General features: G+C 34.4%; 1 protein-coding gene across 1 annotated transcript; it reads left to right on the forward strand.

Moving 5' to 3' along the window:
• The first annotated feature begins 13,333 nt into the window (after positions 1–13,333).
• LOC144561778 (disease resistance protein RPS2-like) lies at positions 13,334–16,469 on the forward strand. Its single transcript, XM_078310872.1, has one exon. It carries the CDS (start codon positions 13,490–13,492, stop codon positions 16,259–16,261), a length of 2,772 nt encoding a protein of 923 aa, XP_078166998.1. The 5' UTR covers positions 13,334–13,489; the 3' UTR covers positions 16,262–16,469.
• The last annotated feature ends 1,721 nt before the right edge of the window (positions 16,470–18,190 follow it).

Below are 18,190 nucleotides of genomic sequence, written 5' to 3' on the forward strand. Positions count from 1 at the left end.
TTCATGTCTGGTCGTTACAATGGGAGGCTGCTGATAGCATGTGCATATGATGCTGAAAACTAGTTGTTGCCTTTGGCCTTTGCAATTGTTGAGAAAGAGGATGGTGATAATTGGAGATTTTTCATGAGTTTTTTACGAAGACGAGTGATAGGGGACAGGTTCTTTTTGTGTCATATCAAACCAGCACAAAGAAATCAAATATGTTTTTGATCTATAGTTTATGGATGGTTAAAAGCGCGTGGCGAGTGTGTGCACAGGTTGTGTATATAACACGTTGCAGAGAACCTTAACAAGAATATCGGAAACAATAAATGGGTTTTAGACATAGAAGGCAAAATCGGACGATCCAGATCAGAATCGGTCGATTCAGGTCGGGATCGGACAAGATCGATCCGATTTTGGACCGATTTACGTGATGGGTGAGTTTTGCTTGAAAAAATCGGCCAAATTAGTGGAATCAGACTAGAATCAGCGGAGTTTTTGTCCAAATCAGACCGATTCTCACGATGTGAGCCTATGATGCATCTATAATAAGAGGAAAATGGAGGAGACGGAGAGAGAGCGGATGGAGTAAGCATTTGGGGGTGAAAATATTGATTTTGACTTGGGTCAAATGACTGATTGGAGAAGAAGATATCGTGGGCAATGCGGGTGGAAGCTCGGGCAGAAAATATTAAAAAGAGAAGCTGTGGTTGGGTCAGCTTTTAATGAAGTAGCAGCAGCCACTGACCATTTGAGGCCCACAAATTTGGACGGGTGGACCAACTAAAGAGATTTAGGGGACCAATTAGAATGATCTTAATTCTTTACTTACATCTATAAATACTGAATCAATCTGTTCATTTTTTAAGAGAATTAATTATTAAATTTGTGGTTATTATAATTCTTTTATTAATATACATTTTACTGGTTTTAATATATGTAATTTATTGTTTTTACTCTATTTGAAAATTAATTAGGCAATATTTTTCTAATCAATTTCATAATACAGACACCGATAAAGTGATCCAGTCAGCACGACATAGTTACTGGCAGTAAAGAAGTGTATTTTTAGTTTTAATGTTTGTATTATATTGTATTAGTGGATTATTTGATTGTAATTATTTGTCTAAATTTTTTTATCAATTTTTTTCTATTTTTTTAGTATAAAACAAGCTTCTGACAAAAAAGTCTGATTTTTCGATCCGATTCGACCAATTCCAACTGATTTTCCGATCCGAGATCGGGATCGGACGGTGCTGATCCCAATTCCGATTCTGATTTTTCCTTCTATGGTTTTAGACACATTTAGAATTGGTTGCAGGAGGAAGAAGCTAAGAAGGGTGGAAGAGATGTTCATAGATTTTGCAAATGTATGTATATTTTATATTGGAAATTTAACATATTGTAGATGATTTTTCATTCAAGTGTTTACTTATATTTTTTGTTTCTTTTTTTTATGTAGTACATGTCAAAGGAAAATGCCTACTTAATAAAGGTGGACAAAAATAATTTCAGAGATTTGCAAGAGCCACCAGTATATGAGAAAAAAATTTCATTAAAGTTTTCCAATAACCAAAATTGTTAGTATTTTCCAAGAACTAGAGGTGGAGTTACACGTCTATTTGATGCCATTTTTAGATCTATAAGTGCTTAAATTAAGTAGGTCTTAATTTAAGTTAACTTGCTCTTATACCTCTTTGTAGTCCCTAATGGCACTTAGAGGACTGGTTAATAGAGTTTCAGCAACTCTTTTTACATTTTTCGATTTGCCTTCTAAATTAACAATTCAAATAGTCCCGTACAGTAGAAAGTAAATAGAGAAGAGTTTAGAGATAATTGACATCCACAATGTTAACAAAGTTTAACGTAAAATGCATATGTCTCCGAGGTAGAGCAACCTCATCAGTGCTCCTTTTCTATTACCCATAAAGAAATGATACAGCTAGTGACATGTGATCCCAAATTGTGTAGGCTGTCACAGCCAACTTTGTGTACAGGTTGAGCCTAGAAGCCACAGCTGGCGAGTCCTACGAAGAAGATCGTCACACAGCTTTAGGTGTATTGAGCTAACACGCTTGAGCTAGTGTACTCCTTCGCGCCCTACAAGCAGACAACACTAGCTAAGATGGAAGGCTCTATAACTAATCCTAGACACTAAACTCTCTCCTAGAAGATGAGTGGATTTGAGTCTGTTAAGAAAATATTGAAGTTATAGTTCACTCAACAATAGAAACTATCAAGAGTTACATGTTAATGCTTTTTGAAATGTGGGAGGCGGCTAGCTTGAAGATTTATAGTGGGGAATTCATAATTAATCAAGATCCGTTATCACGGTCAAAACCCATCAGCTTAGATTGTACGAATAATGAAGTTAGGGTTTCTGCATTTTAATTCAAATTGATATTAACTGTTCTAGGCATTTATGCTCATCCATAACGGTCGATATAATTTGTCTCACAAAACATGATAAGCTTAACCATACGGATAACACTCATCTTGGTTGGAACCAAGTTGGAACATGTTGACTTGTTATTTGAATTGGTTCCACATTTTTTCCACTCAAGATGAATGCTTTAGAAATCAACAAGTTTCAAATATACTTTACTTAACTATTTATTACACAAATTTATAGCTTCGTAAGGATCTTATTGACTTCTTAGGTTCATGTGAAGAATCTTGAAATTGAGCACTTCATGAACCTTAGTTCTTCATTATGAATCTTGAAATTAAAGCTCTGAACCTAACTTGGGTTCTTCATTATGAATCATTCAATTTAATCGAACATGCAAACTCATAAATCATGTAAATGGTTAAATTCAATTAGTGTATGTTTTACAAATTTATTTAAACTAGTTTTGGAAGATTGCATACAACCAACACATCAACTCTTTTTTTTTTTTAAACCATATTCGTAGGGGTTTTTTCCACAAAGTCATCGTCTGAGATTTCAAACTGAATAGGCTACCTGCAAAATCTTTTTTTTAAGAAAGCATATACGACAATGGCATATTTTTTCCTCATTCCTACCTTGACCATCTATTGATCCTCCTCTCTCTATGCCATGATTAGACGATTTACCTCAGTTGCTACTGTTCATCATGTTCAACAACAACAACAACATACTAATACAATCCATATACAACATAAATTACTACAACATAAAATAATAATACAATCCAGATACAACATAAAATAATACAATACATTAGAGTTCATAAAATAATATAACATAAAATTAAGATACGAAAAATCGGTTCAAACATAAAATTATACAAGCCAGTAGAGTTCACAAAATAGTACGATACAATACAATTCAGACTATGGCTTACGAGCTGAGGAACTTTCTCCCTTCTTATTCGAAGCCTGGCGGATGCACGCATGACGATCTCATTTAGTGAGACGAACGTCATTCACCAGATCTGCATTCTTGTCGATGCAATTGACGTGAACAGTTATGCCACAGCTAAAACAAAAGAACATATCCACCATATCTTCCTTCACGTGACATAAGCCGTAATCTCCCCATCCATTTGGAGGGTCTCTGTTTTCCCAATCATCGTCAAGGATTTCTCTAACAGAAGGATCAACTCCGCTCATGAATTCTTTAGCATCTTCGGGTGAAAACATACGTTGCAAATGCCTCCTTGCGAGGGCTTTACTCGTCCAAAAATTGTTAATAACCTCTCTTTTTTCTTCATGTGCTGTTTCACTTCTTTATCTTTTTTTTCGACTTTGGGTGTCATTGTAATTAGGGTTTCAAATGACAATGATGATTTAGACAATTGGTATTGATTCTAAATATTTCCTAACAATTTGTAACGATTTGTAACAATTCCTAACAATTAAAAAGTTTTCTAAAAAATAATTAAAAAAATAACCTACAGTTGTCAAAAAAATTGTCCAAAATTGCCTCTCTTCTTCACTTTCTCTTTTCTTTGGAGTAAGAATGAATTTTGAGTGGACATGAGAGAAAAATATGTCTTATATAGGGATTTTATACCAGACCGCTCAGTCATTGGACGGTTTGGTATATGGAGACTTGACTGTGTCCCACCTTTGGGCAGTCTGGTGCTGAGAGTGAATCGCACCCCGTTTGAACGGTCATGATATTTTTAAAAATAAATTAAAACATAGAGCAGATGTGATATATTTTTAAAAATATATATCAGCTCTTCTCATACAGGTGATCGATTAGAGGCGATATACAGGTAATCGATCATCTCTTGTAATCCTGGCGATCTATTCGAGGTTATTTTTCTGTTCTTATTTCATTTAGTCAATTCAGCAACGTTTCAGCAACGATCGATCACCTATTCATACTCTTTGTAGATTATTTCGTTAATTAATGTTGAAATTACTTTCAATTACATGAAATATGAGATGTTGTTGATAATTTAATTTTTTTTAATTTTATATTTTGTTGAATAATTTGATTCAAATACTTGATCTGATATATTTTTTTAGGGTATTAATAAAAATCACGGCAATTATTGGCAGTCATATATGACGCGCTGTGGTTGCAAGTTGAGACTTAGGGGCCACAAATTTGCCATTAATAATATGAAGCATTTTTCAGAGGATTTGATTTACATGATTATATTATCTTCTCCCTATTTTTCTTCAATTAATTTTTCCGCAAACCTGCTAGTACAAATAATAATTTGAAAGTTTATTTCCAACAAGAAAGTACATATATATTAAAGGAAAATATATTTTTTTTGTAATTAAAACAATTTCTACAGCAAAGCTAGTTTGCATTCAGAATTTTTTTCTGGTGCAAACAAAATACTTTTTCAAAATATTCAAGACATATAAAATGATAAACAACATAATAGCGCAGTAATTCAATGAAGAAATAACAAAGTATTTGTATTATTTTGAAAATGATTACACCTTGGACATATTATAGTGCAATTTGATCAAAAAATAAGGAGAGAAACTAAATCATACAGATAAATATACCGACACACCTAAATTTTTTAAGCTTGAGCATCCGTTCTTTGTTTTTCTTTTGATCTTTTCTGAATCCGTATCCTCTCAGGTATTGCACAGATATTGCAGAGGATCACTTACTTTACGGTTTGAGATTAAATCTCAATCAGCTTGGGATTCGGGTCACCGTAGGGGGCTGTATTTTTGGGCTTTGAGATTCGTGCCAAGTTAAAAAGTACGGTTCAGATCTAGTAATTGTAAAAGATTCCCTTATCAGGTATTGGAGAGGATGTGAATTCTTCTTTTCTTCTCTCTGGCCCGGCAGATATTCCATAGAAACCTTGTCTGACGTGGTGGGTTATTTCTTGTTGGCCCAATTGAGCTTCCCTTTTACAACTTAGTGGGCCGAGGCTTCGCACCTACTAACGTTACAATTTTCAATTCTTTGTAGAAATTGGGCCAAGACCCACTCAATATTTCCTCGCGTATTATTTTTTTAAACGGGGCCCTTGGCAAACAACTACATCTAACAAATAAAAAGCCATCTCAATAGTCACTCCATTAATGAGATGTTCTTCGAAAGAAAAGGACTAAAATCAAGTAGCAGCAGAAGATTTTTTTTTTTTTAAATAAAAGTGTTGATGTTTTTTTTCTTTTCCAAAAATAACAAGTATCTGATCAAATTTTAGGTACATGGGTGTACCAAAAATTGATTCGGTACATGGCATGCCATACAGAATAGGGTGTACTGGAAAATTGGTCCGGTCTAGTGTATTTTTATTTTATGTTTAATATTCATAAATAAATCACAAAAATAATAAATAGTTTTATCAAAAATAATAGTTTTATTTTTATTATTGTTTTTTCTTAGTATTTATATCTCCATTCTATTATTAAGCACGTTGGATGTCCGATCCGCCAACGGCTACGATTGAGAGATGAAACTTCGGATTTAATCTCAGCTCTCCAATTACATAATTTGTCTTCTTTTGATTAAATGCATCTCTTTTATATATAGAAGTCTAAATTTAGTTAAAATCATACTCACCACATGTGCTGCCACACGATACGTTACAATTTAAAATGAACAAATTTTGAAATTTAGCGATATATTTATTTGTTTCCTTATTCCTTTATTTCCATATTTCTCCTCTTCAATTGAGAAGACTCCACTTTCCATTTTCTTATTTATTGTTTTCTTACTTCTTCGTTTCTATACGAATCACAATGGAAATCATTTTTTTTTTAATTTCCTTATTTTTCTTTCTTTGTTTCTATACATATTGGTGTGGGCAATTTAGAATATATTTTCAATATATAATCAATGTGTGTGTGTGTGTATTCCAAATTGGAAACAAAGAAGAATATAAACACACATATTATAAGATACACACACATATTATAAGAGAAATATATATTCACACATACGTTCCAATTTATATTCTTCTTTGTTTCTAATTTATATTCTTCTTCTTATTTGTTTTCTAATTTATATTATTCTTCTTATTTTGCACCAATTCTCATTTAAAATATTATTGTCATTTTGTCTAATTTTTTTAATAAAAATATGTCATTTTGTATGAGATTTTTTTAATATTCTCTTATAATATAATCCGTTGCAACGCACGGGCACGTTACTAGTATATATATATATATATATATATATATATATATATAGAGTTGGGCTATGGTGCATTGCAATGCATGAACCCCCTTATGCATTGCACTATAAATCACGGATTTAAAGTTCAAACGACCGATCCAAACCGTTAGATGTTTAATCCATATTGAAATGTGCTTGGAGACCAAATTTTACATTTTTTGAATTGTTTTTACTATTTATTAAGCATTTTTGAAAATTGCTGTTTTGTTGTGAACAGTAAAATTTTCTGGACCATCAGATCAACGACTTTAAAAATTACTTAATAAATAGTAAAAAAATTCCAAAAAATGTAAAATTTGGTCCCCAAGCACATATTAATATGAAGAACAAGATGAACGGTTCGGATCGATCGTTTGGACTTTAAATCCATGATTTATAGTGCAATGCATGAGGGGGTTCATGCATTGCAATGCACCATAGCCCATCTCTCTCTCTCTCTCTCTCTCTCTATATATATAGGTGAGCCATGGCTCACCAAGCATTTGTACTCCATGTTGTATTTTCATTTTGAAAGTCCAAACGACCGATCCGAACCGTTAGATGTGATCTCTATATTGAAATGTGCTTGGAGACCAAATTTTATATTTTTTTTGGAATTTGTTTACTATTTATTAAGCATTTTTGAAAATTACTGTTTTGCTGTGAACAGTAAAAACAGTAAAATTTTCTGGACCATCGGATCAGCAATTTTAAAAAATGCTTAATAAATAGTAAAAAAGTTCCAAAAAAATATAAAATTTGGTCTCCAAGCACATTTCAATATAGAGAACAAGATGAACGGTTCGGATCGGTTGTTTGAATTTTCAAAATGACTAAAATGAGTTATGGCTCACCAACGCGCTACGAGTCATGACTCATTTTAGCCCAACTCTCTCTCTCTATATATTTATTATAATTGTTGATTTTATTGAATTTTTAATTATTAGTTTGTCTGATATCATATTTCATTCGTCGAGTTGAATGAAATTAACAGTGTAAATAAATAAATTATTAATTTATTTGCAAATGTGGAATTCAGAGTTGATTTTGGTGGCCTGATCAACAACGTAATCCAAAAGACCAGAAAATCATACAAAAGGACACTACTAGAATCTGCACTTTTTCTGAAGGTAAGTTTAGCTTTTTCTAAGAGTAAGAGAGGCCGTCAGAAATAAAATGGTGTTTTCTGACGCACTTCTGACACTTAAAATTTCCAACGGTAGGCCGACGGAAATTGTTGCGGATGGAAAAGCCCTATTGTCCACCCTTAGAAATGTCTCATGTCTGCCCTCAGAAATACTTTTGGATGAGCCATGACCCGCCAAACAAATCAAATACTATTTTTTATTGATGGCCCTTGGAAATAGTTGACCCCATGCCCTTGGAAATGTTTTGGAAGTTGTAACACATATTATTTCCATGAGCTACCCTTGGAAATGTTTTGGTTATTATATTTATATTAGGCCCACATAAATACTTGACTGCTATATCCTTGAAAATGTTTCATTGATACAATTAATATTATTTTATAGCTATATTAACTATTTCTGTGAGGCTACCGTTGAAAATGTTTAGCTCCTAGAGACAGAAGAAATTCTATTTATTATCTCCATTTTAATGTTGAACATTCAATTAACGCAGGATATAATCCCAAAATAACATGCAGTAATTAATCAACAGAATAATTTCTATAACACATCCTAATTAATTTGAAGAGAACTTGATTTAGAGGGTGATTTAGTAATATCATAACTATTGCTAATATATTTAATTAAGATACAAAACATTAGATCAAATGGTGCACTACATAAGATTTTCCTTTGTGTAAACACCTGTTACAAGCAAAATAAGTGAAAAATGTTAATAAAAGACATTTGACCAACAATGTGAGCATAATTTTGAAGTAAATTGAAATGCAAAAAAGCAATACATATGTGTATTCCTTTACCAATTAATATTCTTCACTGGAATCATCAAAGTCTTCATCAACTTGCTCTTCCTCACCCTCCTCTTCCTCTATGTTGTCTTCGGTCACTACCTCGAACTCGCCTTCTTGTTGGACCACACCCTCCCAATCAAAGTCTTGTCCAATTGTTGGCTCAATTGGATTTTCTGGTGCTTGCAAATTCAATGATTAGGGTGAAGCTTCTTTTCCTCAACCAACTCAGGCAGTAGCTTCACAGATGCAGAATGCCAACTCCCAGGTAAGGAGGTTGGCATAAATTCTACATAATTATGAATGCTCATAGTGCAAAATTCTAAATTTTGAGGTTCCTCTATGTAAAATAATTTATTCATAGCAATAACATGTTGTTTCTTTTCCATGTGATATAAATAGGGTACTGATTCTCCTATACAGCAAAATCTTGGATTCCAAGCACTCTTAAGTCAAGCTAATTTTGGATTAGATGATGTACCCACAAATGAAGCTGCACAGGGCCAATGGCGCGTGCATTCTGCCTACAATGGGAATCATCCCCTGTAGTGCATAAAGAGTGCACCTTTTAGGGATTATTATTAGAATAGAAGTTCTAACAAATGAAAGAACTTGGGGTAAGTTATTTTGTGAATTTTGGGTAATTAGGGGTGTGTATATTTTGGTATATGGTTACAACTGCAATATGGTATAGTTTGGTTAACTGGTGTGCATATTTTGGTATAGTTAAAAATGCAAGTGCATTCCTTTCGATGTATGAACACTTTATATGTTATGTTAATGCTTATTAAATGTTAAATGCTTTCCTTATATCTCATTATAAATGAGTTTCTGTTTATATGTTTCAATGGGTATTAGTACCTGGTTGGTACAGGGAGGATTGTACCTGATTGGTACAGAGAGGATTGTAGATGAGAGTATGTGTACAATGTCATTCAAGCTATTTCCGTGGGTATATCCACAAAAAATGAAAACAATTTGCAACTGGGGAAATGTTACAGTGGGCCTCACACACACTGCCCTTGAAAATGCTACGGTGGGACCACAGACGTTGCCCTCAGAAATACTACTGTGGGTCCCATATATGATGCCCTTGGAAATAACCTGTTGGGACCCACACACTTTGCCCTCAGAAATACTATGCTGGGTCCCACATGAGATAACCTTGGAAATAACCTGTTGGGACCCACACGTCCTGCCCTCAGAAATAATACAGTGGGACCCACGCACTTTGCCCTCAGAAATAATAAAGTCATGGGCTTGATGCCAAAGTATTTCTGACGGGGCTCACGGAAAAAGTCAGAAAGTAGTATTTCCAAAGGTAACCGATGGAAAAAGTCAGGAAAATGGTATTTCCATCAAGGGTATTTTTGACGGTAGTATTTCTGAGGGTGGCGCACAGAAATGACGCTTTTTGGGCTTTTTCCAAAGGTACGCCGATGGAAAAAGCCATATTTTAACTCTAAAAAAAAATGCAGATTCTAGTAGTGGGATAACAGACCGCTAATAATTAAACATCATCGATAAAAGGTACAGCCTTAAATATATATATAGATGCTTATCATAATTGGGTTTCATTGCCCATTTAGGAGCATAATCAACAATTGGGACCGAATTCGGTACGTAACCTTTCTTTATTATTGATATACGTAAAAGAGGATAAATTAAAAGAGGAGAGATTACTTGCACTCTTTTTTGGTGACACCGGATTACATTCTATATTTTCAAAGTTCAAACAGTTGATCCAAACTGTTCAACATGATGGATACATTAAAATGTATTTGTATATCAAAATTTATATTTTTTTTTTGAATTTTTTTACTATTTATTAAGATTGGTATAAAATTCAATGGTCTGAAAACAACAATTTTGTAAAATACTTAATAAATAGTAAAAAAAATAAAAAATATGTAAAATTTGATTTGCAAGCACATTTTAATATATTTTTCATGTTGAACGGTTTAGATCGACTATTTGAACTTTGAAAACTTTGAAAATATAGGATGTAATTCCATGTCACCAAAAAAGAATGTAAGTGTATTCCTTCTCTACATAAAAATAGATTTTGGTCATTATTCAAATGTCGATAAAAATAAATCATAACTATTTGAAACTAGATGAAAATGGGACCGAATTCAGTACATAACCTTTCTTTATTATGGATATACATAAAAATCTCAATAAGTTTTCAAACCATTAGAAAAGCCATCAATAAAATTTTAATTTATCACTGTCGGGATAGATTTTTATTTATTTATTTAAAAATAAATAAAGAATTTAAACGAAACAAGCACCTTAAATGCCGGAATTTAGAAAAACAGTTCTACCAAGGCATTACTTCGGTGGAGGATAGAAACATGAACCCATAAAACTTAAATCTAAACTCTCCACCCTCCGCTGAGGCATGCCTCTCAGTGGAGCTGGTTTTTAAAATTTCAGCACCCAAGATGTTTGTTTTGTTTAAATCTATTTGTTTATTTTTAAATAAATAAATAAATCGCTTAGTATTTATGGTTGTCAAATAAATTTGTTTGCAATATACATATTCTTAAAACAAAATATATTCCGGTAAATCGTTTCGTTGATTCAATTCCAAAGATATAATATCATACATTAACAAAAAAAGATTCATAGATAGAATTACCAATTAATCAATAAGTTTCTTTTTTATTAGACCCCATAGATTGCAAAATTACAAACTTTTTTGTATTTATACAATTGAGCCCCTAGTTTTTTTAAAACAAAAATTTGGGTCCAATAAAACAAACCAGCAACTTTTTTGTCAGAAAATTCTTTCAACATTACTTTTGGATAAAATTTAATGAAACTCGGTCAACTCTGTGTAGAATCATGAATAGAAAAACCCCAGTAGGCAAGTACTATTTAAATTCTTCATGTAAAAAAATACTAATTGATCTAAGAAGAAAGTTGTTGCTAATTGCTGTTGATCACCTTTTGACCTTTTCCAAACCTGAATCTAGTTAATTGAAAATATAAAGTGTATGGTATAGCTATTTATCTTCTCAAAGATGGAAAACTTAAATTGAAAAGTTCACGAGCATAATACGGCATACATAGCGTGCAAGCAACATAAGCATTTTTGGCTAGATTGGGGAAATAAACAAACAAAATATTGCAGCATTTTGAATTCTGACCTTCGAAATGTACAAAGAAAATATGTTATTATATATAGAGTTCAAAACAGTTCACAAAACTTCCTGTTTTTGAAAGGACAGCACACTGTTCAAACTCCAAATTGATCAGGTTAATAGTTTGAATAATCAAAATTATATAGAACACTAGGATTACTCCAGAATTCTCTGCTTACTAATTAGTGTATTAATTAAAGCTGTCAGAGATACATAACAGTATAACACAACCGACACCAGAAAAGGAAATATACCATATTACCGTTTATTAAGCCTTGTAACTTATTGTAATAATGATTGTGTATATGATGTAAATTATGAGAAAACACTCAATAAAGTTCTAATTCAATCATTTTGCTAATTGTATCAGACGCGCTGGATTTCGTCAAAGCAACTTGTGCATATCCTGCATAATGATAATTCAAACACGCAAATGGCCTATTTGGAGGCCCCACAACGAAGCAAGCATTGCTGGCAACTTTAGCATGTCATTGTCGAATTCAGTTGCAACATTCTGTGTATATGAAAATTGCTTAGCATTGCTTGGTCGAAACACTCCATCCAATCATAAAATTGTGGGTCCAATAAAACAAACCAGCATTTTTTTTTGTCAGAGAATTCTTTCAACATTACTTTTGAATAAAATTTTAATAAAACTCGGTCAACTCTGTGTAGAATCATGAATAGAAAAACCCCAGTTGGCCAGCACTAACTAAATTCTTCTACATGAGAAATTAGGACTAAAAGATATTAATTGATCTAAGAAGAAAGTTCTTGCTAATTTCTGTTCACCTTTTGACCTTTTCCAAACCAGAATCTAGTTAATTGAAAATATAAAATGTATGGTATAGGTATTTATCTTCTCAAAGATGGAAAGCTTAATTTGAAAAGTTCATGAGCATAATACGGGATATTAGCGTGCAAGCAACATAAGCATTTTTGGCTAGATTGGGGAAATAAACAAACAAAATATTGCAGCATTTTGAATTCTGACCTTCGAAATGTACAAAGAAAATATGTTATTATATATAGAGTTCAAAACAGTTCACAAAACTTCCTGTTTTTGAAAGAACAGCACACTGTTCAAACTCCAAACTGATCAGGTTAACAGTTTCAATAATCAAAATTATATATAACACTAGGATTACTCCACAATTCTCTGCTTACTATTTAGTGTATTAATTGAAGCTGTTAGAGATACATAACACAACCGACACCAGAAAAGGAAATATACCATATTACCATTATTAAGCCTTGTAACTTGTTATAATAATGATTGTGTATGTGATGTAAATTATGAGAAAACACTCAATAAAGTTCTAATTCAATCATTTTGCTAATTGTATCAGACGCGCTGGACCTTGTCAGATCCTGCATAATGATAATTCAAACACGCAAATGGCCTATTTGGAGGCCCCAAAATGAAGCAAGCATTGCTGGTAAATTTAGCAAGTCATTGTCGAATTCGGTTGCAACATTCTGTGTATATGAAAATTGCTTAGCATTGCTTATTGGTCGAAACACTCCATCCAATCATACCTTTTATTTTATTGAGGAAAGTCAATCAATCATTCCTGATAATTAACTTGAAGGATTCAAACCATTTAACTTCTGTCCCTAGAAAAAGTGATTGGCAACCAACTGCTTCTCCATTCTATTATAAATAAACAAATAGCTCAACGGAATATTAACAAACTGCTTGCTCCAGTGATACATGCTAATTATATCAGCAGTTTTACCGCATTCAAAACAACTAACTTGTCCAAATCTATTAGACTGCTCGCCTGATTGATCTCCTCCCTCACACCCGAAGCAAATCCATCATTCCTTTTTCAATCATTTCCCAACATGGCTGACTGCTTAAGCCTATGTAACCAGTCATGCGAATGCGTGAATTCTGTTGGCTTGCCGGCTGCTATTGCAGCTGAAGTTCGCTCCTTCTGCTCCGTTCAAGAAAATTGGTCCTCTCTCACTGATGCTAAAAAAAGGTTGTATGCTGCTCAAACAACAGTAAACACTAAGGTTGCCAAAGAAATAGAAAAGTCAAGGGGTGTTCACCCTGAAGTTCAGTTGTGGTTGAGTCAAGTTGAAGAGACAATCATGGATACAACACTTGAGGGAGAATATGAGAAACTTACGATCTCTAGGTTCAACCTCTCTCGTCGACACAAGCTGGGGAAGCAAATTATGAAGAAGCTGCAGTGTGTGAATGGGCTAATTGAAGAAGAGAAGCAATTTACAGACTTTGGTATTGATCTTCCAGTTGATGTGGTGGATCTGATACCAGTAGCAAAGACATTTGGTATGGAGTCAATGCTAAAGAAGCTCCATGAATACCTCGAAGACAATGAGAGGTGTATCATTGGTGTGTGGGGGCAGGGAGGGGTTGGTAAGACAACTCTTCTAAATGTTTTCAACAATCAGCTCAGGGGTAGTGATTTCCATGTGGTGATTTTGATTGATGTGTCCAACAGAGAGATGCTAAATGTGAAGGACATCCAACGTGCAATCATTGACCGGCTGGGATTGCCGTGGGTTGATACAATTACTGAGGATGCTCGAGCCAGGTCATTGATGAACACTCTGGCAGCAAAGCGGTTTGTAATTCTGATAGATGATGTTCAAAAGAAATTTCCGCTCGACAAAATCGGCATACCGTTACCAAATTCCGAAAACAGATCCAAAATCATTCTCACCTCTCGCGAACAAGATGTCTGCATCCAGATGGGCACGCAGCATAACCTGATTGAGATGGAATTACTAGACGACCAGGCTTCATGGGATCTCTTCTTTAGTAATCTTACTAATAATGCTCAGCGTTCCATAAAATCTAGTTATTCCATCAAGAGGCGAGCTGAAGCCATCACTAAAAGCTGCCAGGGCTTGCCACTTGCTCTAAATGTCATAAGCTGTGCGGTGGCCGGGCTAAAGAGCTCAAATGACTGGAGAGATGCCATGACAGCGACAAAAATGGGTTTGGTAGAAATTGGAGGTGTGGCCGAGCAGATCTTTAAACCATTGAAGTATAGTTATGACAAGCTCGACTCAACTACCAAGAAATGTTTTCTCTACTGTACTCTGTTCCCTGAGTACAGTTCAATCAAGAAAGAGCAGCTTGTGGAGTACTGGATTGCTGAAGGTTTCATACCATCAAATCAGCCATGGAAAGGCTCTTTGATCATCATAAAAAAGCTAAGTTCAGCGCGTTTGCTCCAAGAAACCAACTCTGGACAAAAGGTTAGGCTGCATAATATAATTCACCACTTTGGTCAATGGCTAGCAAAACACGAGAGCAATTTCCTTGTACAATCTGGTAAAAACCTTGAGAGGGCACCAGAAATCGAGCAATGGACCGGGCCTAAGAGGATATCAATCATGTCTAATGACATCAAAAATATTTCCTTTTCACCCAACTGCAGTAACCTTGAAACCTTGTTGCTCCAGAACAATCCAAATTTGAAGAACCTGGATCCCACATTTTTTAAATCCATGAAATACCTTAAAGTTCTTGATCTATCCAACACCGGTATAAAAAAGCTTCCTCAGTGTGATGCATTATGTCAGGTACAATATCTGAACCTAAGCCATACACCAATTACAGAACTACCCAGAAATTTTTCGGTCTTGAAGGAGTTGAGATACCTTGATTTAAGTCTAACAGAAGCACTCAAGGAGACTCACGACAATTGTTCTAAATTACTAAAGCTAAGGGTCCTCAATCTTTTTCGGAGCCACTATGGTGTCCGTGACGTATCTGACCTGAATTTGGATAGATTGGAAGGACTAAATTTTCTTGGAATTACCATTTATACCGAAGATGTTCTGAAGAAGTTGACGGAGACGGACCCCTTGGCAAAATCGACACATCGATTGAGCCTAACAGATTGCTCGCATATGAAATCTATCCATGGTACTGATTTCAATCAAATGGTTTGTCTTCAAGAGCTTTACATTGAATCATGTCCAAACTTAAGTGAACTAGTGATGGATCAAGACGACAGGGGAGTATCAAAGTCAAATCTGCAGGTGTTAACTCTCTGGGAATTACCCAATCTTGATACCATATTGGTAAAATCAATGCCACATTATTTCAGGATGCTCCGAGAACTGACAATCTATGAGTGCCACAAGCTAGAAAGTATCAATTGGGTTGCAAGGCTTAAATCACTTGACAAACTCGTTGTATCCCGTTGCAAGGGAATGGTGCAGATAATATCTGAGCCAGAAAAGGGGGCACATGGTATACAAATCAGGGCAGATTGTATATCTGAAGAAGAAGAAATACAAACACTGGTTGAAGATGCTTTCCAAATAAGAATCAGTGAAAATAAGAAGAAGAATGATGAAGAATTTTTAGAAAACATTGAGTTTCCAAAATTAAGATCGGTTATATTGAGCGACATGAAAAATATGGTGAGCATTTGTAGTCCCAGAATATTTCCATCTCTCGAGAGTATTAGAGTTCAAGAATGTCCAAATTTGGCTAGATTGCCGGTAAACAATGAGCACAAAATTATAAAACTTAGGCAGATACGTGGCTCATCAGAATGGTGGAGTAGACTAGAATGGGATGGGATGGAAACTAGAAGACAACTGGAGAAGTACTTCATTGCAATCTGAATTCATGATTCGAGTGGAGTATGTACTATATAAATGGATATCTGTTGTTGGTGTTGGCAAAATATGTTTTTTTTTTTTTTTTTTTTTTTTTCAGTAGCTCTGATCATAATTTTTGTTTGTAATAAAAATTGTATTGATTAATTATTGTGAATAAATGTTCTTGCACTTGTGCTTGTTATAATTAATGAGATGAGTATGAAGATTTGCACATAATCCCAACTGGAAATAATGTATTACGATTTGGTTTGTGAAGAAAGGTTTAAATCATAGTAGGAATTATCTGCCGATACCGATCCGATACTGAGCCGATACTCACGGATTTTCTGTTTTTCGTCCAATTTCTGCTATTTTGGTCCGATTCTGGTCATTATTCATCTAAAAACTTGAACCTGTGATTGATTAAATAGAGTATAAACTATGCACATGCTGAAACTCGTCACATTCATTGATTAAATAGAGTATCAAGTATCAACTATGCTGAAATAGAGAAATATGAACACGTGATTAAAGATGTTAATAATCTTTCATTTGGTTCTACAATGTTTTTTTTTTTTCAACAATATCTCCATTTTTATCATAATACGAATGACGATGAAGTGATCCAGCCAGCACGACATATATAGTTTCTGGCAGTAAAAGAGTGTGTTTATAGTTTTAATGCTTGTATTATATTGTATTAGTGGATTATTTGATTGTAATCATTTATCTAAACATAAATTATTGACAAATTAATTTTTTATCAATTTTTTCCTATTTTTTAGTCCGATTTTCCAATCCGAATCGCCCGTTACCGGCCGATACCCCGATTCCGTATCGGTATCATCCAGGACCGATCCCGATACCAATACTGATAATTCATACTATGGTTTAAATAACGGATAACAAATTCATAGCAGTGAGCAAATGTCATAGCCGAGAGTGAATAGCGGGCGATTTTTTTTGCACTTTGTAGGCAGGGGCGGAACCAAGGCCTGGGCCTTGGCCCCCCTAGGCCCAGTAAAAATACAGATCCCCTTTAATTAAAAAAAGAAACGGGCACCCCTATTTCTAAGCGATGGAACTCTGGTGAGTAGCGACTGTGCTCTCGGCTCTGCGTCTTCGCAACTGGGCTCCGTGTCTGGACTCCGCGACTATAGCGACTGGGCTCTGCGTCTCCGCGATGAGGTGACTGGGCTCCGCGCCAGACTTCGTCTTCCTCTCCGTGCCACGCCAAAGAGAGCCGACAGGCGTCTCCGACTCCGTCTCTCTCCGCGGCTCTAGTTTGCAGAGACCCTAGCCCCTCTCCGAGCATTAGTTTGAATTAAATATTCACTAGTTTGCATTAGTTTGAATTAATTCTGGCCATGACCCTAGCCCCTCTCCGAGCACCACCTCTTTAGGTTTTTATAATTCATAGCATATATATCAATTTGTTTTTTTGCAACAGGAAGGAGGTTGATTTGCTAAGGAAAGAGAAGCAGGAGTAAAAGACGAAAGAAAAGAGCAAAATCAATTCAATAGATGTAATTAGTTTGTTATGATGTTTTTTTTTCTTTCCTTTTGCATCTTTGGTTGGGAGTTTCAAACTAATGTGGATTCATCTTTTTGCTAAAAATTCAATTTGGTGTGATTTTATGCAATTTTATTTTGAATGATACAAGTACAGAAAAGTTTCATCTAATTTCATAAACATGATAATTGGATTGCTATGTCTTTGTGGTTGTAAACTATAAATTTCTTGAATTAATAAAAGATACTTTGAAGAAATCAGACCATTAGCAGATTTGTAAACAGATCATAGTGGTTTAAGTTGTAGTTTCCAGTCGAAAAAAAATCAGAACATCAGTAAATAGTGAAAATTGACAGAATTAAAAATTATCATTGTATGATTGGTTTACTGGTGAATGTAAATGGGCTATTTTCTTTTGGTATTGAAAGAAGATAGGTGAG

This window comes from Carex rostrata, chromosome 11, assembly GCF_964058835.1.
Source record: "Carex rostrata chromosome 11, lpCarRost1.2, whole genome shotgun sequence".
In the NCBI taxonomy this organism is placed as follows: Eukaryota; Viridiplantae; Streptophyta; class Magnoliopsida; order Poales; family Cyperaceae; genus Carex; species Carex rostrata.

What these genes read in the sequence shown, in the direction of transcription:
- LOC144561778 (XM_078310872.1), top strand. Translation starts at nt 13,490, where the DNA reads ATGGCTGACTGCTTAAGCCTATGTAACCAGTCATGCGAATGCGTGAAT.